Here is a 9,834-nt window from a genome sequence, read left to right as displayed (position 1 = left end):
CTCAGGCAATCCACTCACCTCAGCCTCCCAAAGCGCAGGATTACAGGCTGAGCCACTGAGCCCGGCTGAGTACTATTCTTAACAGCACACAGATAGAAACAAATTAACCTTCAGAAAGGGATTGGATAAATGGATTATAGTATATCTATTTAATAGTATAATTCGTAGATTCATCAAAAGTCAACTTTTTTTTCTCCCTCTGTCACCCAGGCTGGAGGGCAGTAGCATGATCATATAGCTCATGCAGCCTTGCCCTTATGGACTCAAGTGATCCTCTCATCTCAGCTTCCCAAGTAGTTGGACTACAGGTGCATACCACCACGCCTGGCTAATTCTTTTATTTTTTATAGTGACAAGGTCTCACTATATTGCCCAGGCTGGGCTCAAACTCCTAGGCTTAAGCAACTCCCTCACCTTGGCCTCTCAAAGTGCTGGGATTACACGTGTAAGCCACTGTGCCCAACCAAAAAGTCAAGTTTTTTAAGAATAATTAAGGGCATGAAAACATTAAATGACATTCTGTACATGCTATGGTGTCAATTAAGAATTATATGTACATATACGTACATGGATAAGACAAGAAGAAAATACATTAAGACATTAACAGAACTTCCATCTCTGGTAACAATATAGTTGTTTTTACTTTTCTATTCTATACTGTTATAAAACTATATACTGAACATGCATTTTGGCTTTTAACTTTATTATTTATTTTTTTGAGTCAGAGTCTCACTCCGTCACCCAGGCTGAAGTGCAGTGGCACACTCACAGCTACCACAGCCTTGACCTGCTGGGCTCAGGCAATCCTTCCACCTCAGCCTTCCAAGTAGCTAGAACTATAGGCATGCACCAACATGCCCGGCTAATTTTTTGATTTATTGTAGAGACAAGGTCTCACCAAGCTGCCAAGACTGGTCTCGAATCCGTGGGCTCAGGCAGTCCTCTCGCCTCAGCCTCCCAAAGTGCTGGGTTTATAGGCTTGAGCCACCCGCACCCAGCATTAACTTTATATTTTAATGTTTGTTTTGTAATAATTTCAGACTTATAAAAAGTTATAAAACTAAAACAAAGAATTCTTGTGCCTATAGCCCTGGAACAGAAGACCTGAGTTGTTCCTGCTCTACATACTAGTGTAGGGACTGTAGGCACCTTAACTAGCTGGGCTTTCAGTTTCCTTTCCTTTGTAACCAAGGTAATATCCACTTTTCTGCTTTAATGAGGATCCCTAGGCCGGGCACAGTGGTCCATGCCTATAATCCCAGCACTTAATGGCGAGAAGATTGCCTGAGTTCAGAGGTTCAAGACCAGCCTGGGCAACTTGGCAAGACTTCATCTCTACAATAAATCAAGAAGTTAGCTGGGCGTGGTGGTGCGTGCCTGGTGCCTACAGTTCCAGCTACTTGGAACATTGAGGCAGAAGGATTGCCTGAGCCCAGCAGGTTGAGGCCGTAGTGGCTGTGAGTATGCCATGGCACTCTAGCCTGGGCAACAGAGCGAGACTCCAACTAAAAAAAAAAAAAAAAGGATCCTTAGAAAAGGAGGAACCCTAGCCAAAATCTTCCATTCCGTTTAGTTCTGTCTCCTCTCTGTCAATTTGGGCTCTTCTTGAATGCCAAATGAATGAACATCATATCCCTAAGTAAGCCCCTTATACTAACTTCTGCTTGCCAATAAACTTCAGTGTGTCAATACTCAATACTAAGAGAAAACTAATAAAAACTATTAGGTAAAGGACTGAGTAACAACCTCTTAACTCTCTGCTCCCACACAAAAAACTTCTCCATTCATTGACCAAATTTAAGGGCCACCCTTACCAATCTGAAATGGAAAAAGCAGAAAGTCTAACAAATGTCCAGGAAACAAAAAAAGGAGGTGAAGCGGTACTTACTGGGCTTAACAGATTCCAAAGGGACAAACACTTGAGCCAGAGGTGTATTCTGTGATGACGAGGAAGAAGCCAATGGGCCAGCTTCCCAGGACCAACCTGGAGAGGACTTAGTACCTGGTGGCACCTCCTTGGGGATACTTTTCTGTGCAACATAATTGCTACAGAGAAAAAAAAAGTAGCAAAAATTACATGAAATCCCAAGAATTAGGTTTTCTGAGGAACTAGATAAGGAAGAAACATATATACACATATACAAATAGTGAGAGGTATATAACTTTAGCCAAGCAATCTAACCTATGCCTCAGCTTCCTCATCTGTTACATGGGAATAACAGAAGTATCTACTTCATAGGGCTGTTATAACAATTAAATAAGACAATGTATGTAAAGCACTTAGAGTGTCTGCACACAGTAAGAACCCAATAAACTAGAGCTGTTATTTTTTTTGAGTTGGAGTCTCATTCTGTAACCCAAGTTGGAGGGCAGTGGCATGCTCACGGCCACCGCAGCCTTGACCTACTGGGCTCCTGCGATCCTTCCGCCTCAGCCTTCCAAGTAGCTGGAACTACAGGTGCATGCTACCATGTCCGGCTAGTTTTTTATTTATCGTAGATAAGAGGTATCACCAAGTTGCCCGGGTGGGTCTCGAACCTGCAGGCTCAGGCAATCCTCTCACCTCGGCCTCCCAAAGTGCTGGCATTACAGGCAGAGCCACCGAGCCCGGCCAGAGCTGTTATTATTAAGGTTATTCATGTTGTAGCTGTCAGACAATCAACAAGTTGCTCAGCAAGTTAAATATCCCAAATGTGATCATCAGAGTGATAACATCAGCTAGGCAAATTACCCTGACCACTTTACACTTCATCATCTTGTCCACTTTTTAGAAAACTACACTCCAAAGACAAGTAACCTCCTCCGTCGTGGCTAAAAAAATAAAACTGCAGAAAACAACTTGTGAGTGGCCAACAGGAATGAACTCCTGGCACATCTGTTTCTACCAGAGCTCCTTGTTCTCTATCAGGAAAACAGGCACCCTCAAGTTGTTTGGGATAAGGCAAACTGCTTCTTGTCCAGAGGCAAATGAACAGGATCTATGAAAATGTTTTTACCTTCATATATTAGAGAACCACTATCTTAAGGAATCTATAATAAAAACACTCCCCATCCCAAGTGCCTCCAAATTGGAAATTATGTAAGTGTCCACAAGAGGAAAGTGATTAAATGTATCCACACAATGAATTTTAATACAGCTATTAAAAAGAATGAGGCAGCTGGGCTCAGTGGCTCAGCCTGTAATCCCAGCACTTTGGGAGGTTGAGGCGACTGGATTGCCTGAGCCCATGGGTTCAAGACCAGCCTGGGCTACTTGGCGAGACCTCATCTCTACAATAAATCAAAAATTAGCCAGACATGGTAGCATGCGCCTGTAGTTTTGGCTACTTGGAAGGCTGAGGTGGAAGGATCGCCAGAGCCAAGCAGGTCGATGCTAAGGAATGGTGCTCTGTCCTCCAGCCTGGGCGATGGAGTGAGACTCCAACTCAAAAAATAAAAAAAAAGAATGAAGCATATTTATATAAGCGAATATGAAAATATGCCAAAGACATAATGTGATATGAAGAAGTCATGTCGGAATACAGTCTGTACATTATGATCTCATTTGTGCAAAAATAATAATGCATGGTAACACAGTACTACATGTATAGAAAAAAGCAAAGAAGGAACATTCAACATTGCTTTTAGGGAGTGGTATTTAGCACTTTCGGATATATATCTTTTTTAAGGTCAAATTTTGCTTAACTTAGGACTATTTTGCTTAACTAAGGCAATTAGGGGGGGAAAAAAGAACAAAAATATCACCACCACCTACTACCACTAGTCCTTAAAACCCTTTCAGATGTCCTGGCCAATGCAAGAATTTTCCTGTGACTTAGGACAGGGAGGAGGAGGAGACAAGGGGAAGCAGCATATTAAACTTTCCACAGAAAGGTACCCCTTCTCCAGCATGAGAGGTGTCTGGCTACCTCAGAGCACCATTCCCCGGCCCTCATGCAACAAGAAGAAACTGCCCACAGGAGCCAGACTCTCCTACTTCCGTTGGCCAGAGACTTACAGAGGGCCTGGAGCTGACTGTGGTGACAGGAATTCCAGCAAGTCCCTGCCTGTGGAAGGGTTCTGAACACCACCATCTGGCGGTACGCTGGCAGAGGAGTTACTCTTTTCCTTACAGCAATTCTGACTGGCAACCTGTCAAATCAGAAATGGCTAAAATAAGGCCAGAGTATGAATGATCGTCGGTCATGGCAAAAACAGTGGCACAGTTCTCCTGAGCCCATCAAAGCTGCTGCAGTGCTGGCTTATGACATTTCTGGGGGCAGGAGGAAAAAGAAAGGGTGCGGGACATTACGGCTCATAAACAGCCCTCCAAGAAGCTGGAAGAAGGGGTGTAAGGAGGGAAGGAGAAGAAAATGGTGTCTCCTCTGGGGGTACCAGCCAGACAAGATGGCTGAGGACGTGACTGAGGACCTCCTAGTCTGAAAGTCCCACCAGGACAGTGCAGCAGCACCTCTCTCCCCACCAGGCAGCACTGCCTTGTGAAGGCAGGTTTGAAAGACCCTTCCGTCTTCTTTGGCCCTTACCTTGTTGGTATCAGGAACATCACTGATTCCTGTGAGAAAGGAACAGAGTGAGATGCACAACAGTAACCACCTGCTTCCACACCCACCCTTTCTAGGACATCTAGAAAGCCTAGACAAGTAACTGACTTAACCAAGGTCACTGCACTCATCCATGACAAATCTGTGATTAGTGAGCAAAAGCGACTTTTCTGAACTGCCTGGTACACCCAGTTGCCTCAGAAGCAGTCATTTGTTTCCTGAGGAGAACCAGCTTACTCTCTCTCCCTACTCAGAACCATCCTGTGCCTGTACCCCTCAACACCACCCTCACCTAGGGCTGCCAGGTCCTGATGAAGCAGAGATGGCGCCACAGTCCCAGCCTGCTCAGATGTGTTGTCCACTTCCAAGTCAATCAGGGGACAGTTCTTGATGCAGCCTGTTGGATTCTGAAAAACTAGAAAACAGAGTTACGAAAATAAGCCAGTTAGACATAAAAACAAAGTCTCTACTTGAATCCTATCAGCTTCTCTCAGGCCACCTCCTAATCAAAAGAATCTCTCTTCAGCTGAAGTCTTGAACACAGCCTGAGCTGGAATCTAAACTACGAGGTAGCAGAGATCACAGGTCCTCCTCAGAGGTCCCTGGACAGGAACAGACTAAGACTTCTATAGTTCAGGCCCCTTTGAGATTTCTGACCACAGCTGATCAGAATCATCTCCAGTGCTTGATAAAACACACATATACCCCAGCTCAGCTTCAAGCAGTCTCGATTCAGAAGGTCCAAGCCAGGGACCTAAGCATCTGCATTTTAACCAGTGTTCCAGCTAGCCTAGGACTAAGAGCCACTGAGGAAGGCCATTGCTTTGGTCTTCTAGCTCTAGTAAGTTAAGTACTCATGAGAAGAATTCAAACCTAGGCACAACTGAATCATCTGTTTCTGTGTTTAGTCAAAGCTGGGGTCTGGCCTGGCAGTTAGTTCATCGTGGCTCCTGTATCAGAGTCTGGCTATGTGAAACCCCTTCTCACAGGAAGGGATCAGAGGGGCAAGGTCTCTCATTTCTATGCCATAACCCAGAAGCTTCACTTCTTTTTTGGGGTTTGCAGGCTGCCACAAGGCAGAAGACCAAAAGAGGTTTTTGCACATACCTCTGGAGACAGGTATGTCTCCCACTGAGCTGGCCACTGTGTTTCCAAAGGTGACACGGCCTTCCATCACCTGTTTGTACAGCAGAACTCCCTGGGTGAGGAGATCATTTGCCTGGAGAATCTCCGCTGAAAAATGAGAGAAGAATCAACCCCCTGGTTTAGCTACCATCTCAATCCTTCCTAAGCCATTCCACAAAGTAGCCTTCACATGGCTCGACTGAGTTTTTTATCCATGCCTCCCACCTCCAATAGCATGATGAGGCTCCATATGGCCTGGTTACTGGCCCCAAGCCCTAACGCTTAGTTCCCAATATAGGAAGAAGCACATTTGGTCATATTCTATGTCTGCGCTGTCAGACAAAATGGCCAGGAGTCACACTTGGAATATGACTCTTTCAATGAGGAGCCAAAACTTTTTTCATTTTTTTTTTCCTTTGAGTTGGGGTCTTGCTCTGTCACCCAGGCCAGATTGCAGTGGGACAATCATGGCTCACTACAGCCTCAACCTCCTGGGTTCAGGTGATCCTTCAACTTCATGAGTAACTGGGACTACAGGAGCATGCCATCATGCTTGGCTAACTTCTTTTTTTTTTTTGAGTTGGAGTCTCACTCCGTCGCCCATACTGGAGTGCACTGGCCACTCCCAGCCACTGCAGCCTCGACCTGCTGGGCTCCGGCGATCCTTCCGCCTCAGCCTTCCAAGTAGCAGGAACTACAGGCGCGCGCTACTACGCCTGGCTGATTTTTGATTTTTACTGTAGAGATGAGGTCTCGCCAAGTTGCCCAGGCGGGTCTCGAACCCGCGGGCTCAGGCAATTCACTCACCTCAGCCTCCCAAGGCACAGCATTACAGGCTGAGCCACCGAGCCCGGGTGGGGCCTGTTTTTCATGCAAGAAAACAAAACGATGGGGTAAAGGAGGAAGGCATGGGCTGTCCACTAAGAGAAACTAGAGAAATAACAATCAAGAACAAAGTGGGGTTTTCTTTTGATTCTCATTGAGAATAAACTTTCAAAAAAAGTCAGTGAGAGATGGATGGTTAAGGAGAAAAATTATCAAGGAAATTATCTGAACACTGAACATTTAATTATTTTGCAATATCTGGAATTTGCTTCAAAACAGACTAGGCATAGATGGGCATAAAGAGAAAGGTACAGAAGAAACAAGATCAGAAGGTTAGCCATGAGGTGACAATTGTTAAAGATGAGTCAAGAATGCCCTGGACTTATTCTACTATTCCTCATATTTTGAGATTTTCAATAAACAGTCAAACAATTTTTCAAAAATAGCTATGGGCAAATCTCTACCGTTTCTACCGATGTCCCTTCCTTTTCCCATCAGCGTGGCTCATTCAGGTGGCCTACCTGGCCTCTAAGGATACATAAGTTGGTGACCTCTTCAAGACACATTACTCCAGCTGTTTCTTTGACCTCTGTGAGATCATTCAGCCTTTCCTCAAGCCTCCAATGGGATCTTCTTTCTTCTACCTCTCATATTCAATTTCCACCCCTTTTTAGGATTTCAGACCAGTTGCTGATTTCTTACTCAAGCCTAGATTCTTCTGGAAACCAGTTCTGAGGCAACTCAGGTCATGCCCTCCCCAAGCCCAATAACCTCAGAACCTAAATTGCCTCTGTCTTGTTCCTGGCACCACAGCAGCACAACAGGAACAACAACATCTGTTCTGCACCTGGGGTGCTAGCTACACCTAGGGAAATATAACTGCTATCCAGCCGGGAATGGTGGCATACATCTGTAATCTCAGAACTTTGGGAGGTCAAGACAGGAGGATAACTTGAGCCCAGAAGTTCGAGACCAGCCTAGGCAACACAGTGAGACCTTGTCTCTATAGGAAAAAAAAAAAAAGCCAGGCTCGGTGGCTCAGCCTGTAATCCCGCATCTTTGGGAGGCTGAGGTGAGTAGATTGCCTGAGCCCGCGGGTTCAAGACCCACCTGGGCAGCGAGACTTCATCTCTACAATCAATCAAAAAATCACCTGGGCGTGGTAGCGCATGCCTGTAATTCCGGCTACTCAGAAGGCTGAGGCGGAAGGATCGTTGGAGCCCAGCAGGAGAGGCTGCGGTGGCCGGGAGCAGCCACTGCACTCCAGTCTGGGCGACCAAGTGAGACTCCAACTCAAAAAAAAAAAAAAAGAAACGTTCACATATATTCTTTGGGATATCTGATGAGTTAATTATCCAAGTTTAGATTATCCAAACACTTAAACCTTGTAATAACTTTGTCATCAACTTTTTGTTTTTAATTAAAGGGAGAGAAGGCTCTATCCCACCTTTAATAGTTATGCAAGGGAGGACACACAAACAAATGGGATTTATTTATAAAAAATTGTGTATTTTTCATGTTTTAACTTCAGTCATCTTCAAAGTACTCTCTGTTTGATGAAATACACCTGTCAAGATTTTTTTCCCACTGCTAAAAATAGTTTTTGAACTTGTCGATTTTAATGCCTTTTAGTGCTTCTGCTGTTTTTTGTTTTACTTTTTCCACATCTGCAAAATGTTTCCCTTTGAGGACTTTTTTCATCCAGGAAAACAAAAAAAATAATTTTGGTTTTTTTTTTGAGTCCCCCCCTTGTACATTTTTAACAAAGGAAGAAGTTAGAGAGAGTGATTGTGCCTCTGTGAAGTGCTACTAAGTTTATACTACTTGTAGTAGTACCTTTGTTGTTTGTTTATATCTTATCTCTCAGGCTAAAGGAAGTTCCATGAAGTCAAAGATTATTATACATCTTAGATTCTCCCACAGTTATACTTAGTGTGTCTTGGACATGTTTAGAGTATGGTGGATATTTTTTGGAAGAAATTAATGAGAGAAATTGGGAATGTTCTGTGGCACAGAATATTATGAATTGCGTCTAGGTACATTGAGTTTGAGGGGAAGCAAGTAGAAAGCACCTGCAGCCTGTGACAGTAAAGCTTGGTTAGAGGACAGGACTGGGAGTGTTGTTTCGAGATTGCACCATCCTCTGTGCTTTATCTTCATAGCAACACAATATGTTATTATTAAATTTTTTTTGAGTTGGAGTCTCCCTGCATCGCCCAGGCTGGAGTGCAGTGGCATGCTCACGGCCACCCCAGCATCTACCTGTTGGGCTCTGGTGATCCGTCTGCCTCAACCTTCCAAGTAGCTGGAACTACAGATGCACGCTACCACATCTGGCTAATTTTTTTGGTTTTTATTGTAGAGATGAGGTCTTGCCAAGTTGCTCAGGCTGTTCTCGAACTGTGGTCTCAGGCAATCCACTCACCTTGGCCTCCCAAAGTGCTGGGATTACAGGCTTGAGCTTCTGCTCCCGGCCAACACCATATATTATCTCTGTGCACTTATTTCCGTTTTGGAAGATTAGGAAACTGAGATCTGACAGGAGATCTGTCTCCAAAGGATGAGAAATAATGCCTCTCATTTCTAAGAATAGTGTTCTTTTTAAAAGAGCAAGTTACTATTTATATTTTAAGAAAGAGCACACGATGTCTACTAATGGAAGATAAATGAGAAGCAAACTAAGAAATACATTTTGTCTCTGGATTAGTGAGTAAAGATCAAAAGAATTCTCTTCAACCCTTTTTCAACTTTAAGTTTAACAAATTGAGTTGCTCAGAGTCTTTTTTGGTTAAGTAGCCAATAGGAGACTTTCATGTTAGGAGTAAACATAAGCTATTCAGATCGGATAGGCAGGTCTTTCTTTTCATCTGAAGAGGATGCCTAGGTGTGGAATAGACTAACAAATTGTTATTGCAGACATCTTTGTCCTCTGTTTAGTTTAATTGATCATCATGTTGTAGGACTCTAATGGTGCTCCAGGTCCAGTTAAATAAGCAGAGGGTGGATGGGGGCTGCAAACTGAAGCTGTTTGGGACACTTATCCTTTTCATATTAACTCGAAGTAAAATACCCAAACCAAACAAATCTCTACAGGGACCTTATAATGTTCTTAGAGACACACCAGTGTTCCAAAAATTGTTCCATTTTATTAGATTTAAGCATTTTCTAGAAATGAAGTGGGGGGGATTGTTGAATATCATAATCTCTTTAAGACTGACATGGTTCTCTTTCTTTTGCAGGCCTGATTGTTGACAATGACATTAATAAGAGGCTGGCATTTATTTCTGTCCTAACCAGCTATTGTATAACTGAGAATAGAAACTATGCGTATTTGTTGGCCAGC

General features: G+C 43.8%; 1 protein-coding gene across 3 annotated transcripts in view; it reads right to left on the bottom strand.

Annotated features, from left to right (window-relative positions):
• GGA2 (golgi associated, gamma adaptin ear containing, ARF binding protein 2) overlaps positions 1-9,834 on the bottom strand; it is a 44,181-nt gene that overhangs the window by 3,844 nt on the left and 30,503 nt on the right. For all 3 annotated transcript variants that reach the window (XM_008059936.1, XM_021713308.1, XM_008059938.2), the window contains exons 10-14: positions 5,649-5,774; positions 4,834-4,956; positions 4,524-4,552; positions 3,998-4,131; positions 1,889-2,046 (exon numbers count right to left, since the gene is read on the bottom strand). In XM_008059936.1, coding sequence (XP_008058127.1) covers positions 1,889-2,046; positions 3,998-4,131; positions 4,524-4,552; positions 4,834-4,956; positions 5,649-5,774 — 570 coding nt within the window. The remainder of the gene's footprint in view (positions 1-1,888; positions 2,047-3,997; positions 4,132-4,523; positions 4,553-4,833; positions 4,957-5,648; positions 5,775-9,834) is intronic.

Source organism: Carlito syrichta, unplaced genomic scaffold, assembly GCF_000164805.1.
Source record: "Carlito syrichta isolate Samal-C Ts95f unplaced genomic scaffold, Tarsius_syrichta-2.0.1 Scaffold304449, whole genome shotgun sequence".
Classification (NCBI taxonomy): domain Eukaryota; kingdom Metazoa; phylum Chordata; class Mammalia; order Primates; family Tarsiidae; genus Carlito; species Carlito syrichta.
This window is presented reverse-complemented; position numbering and strand designations above follow the sequence as displayed.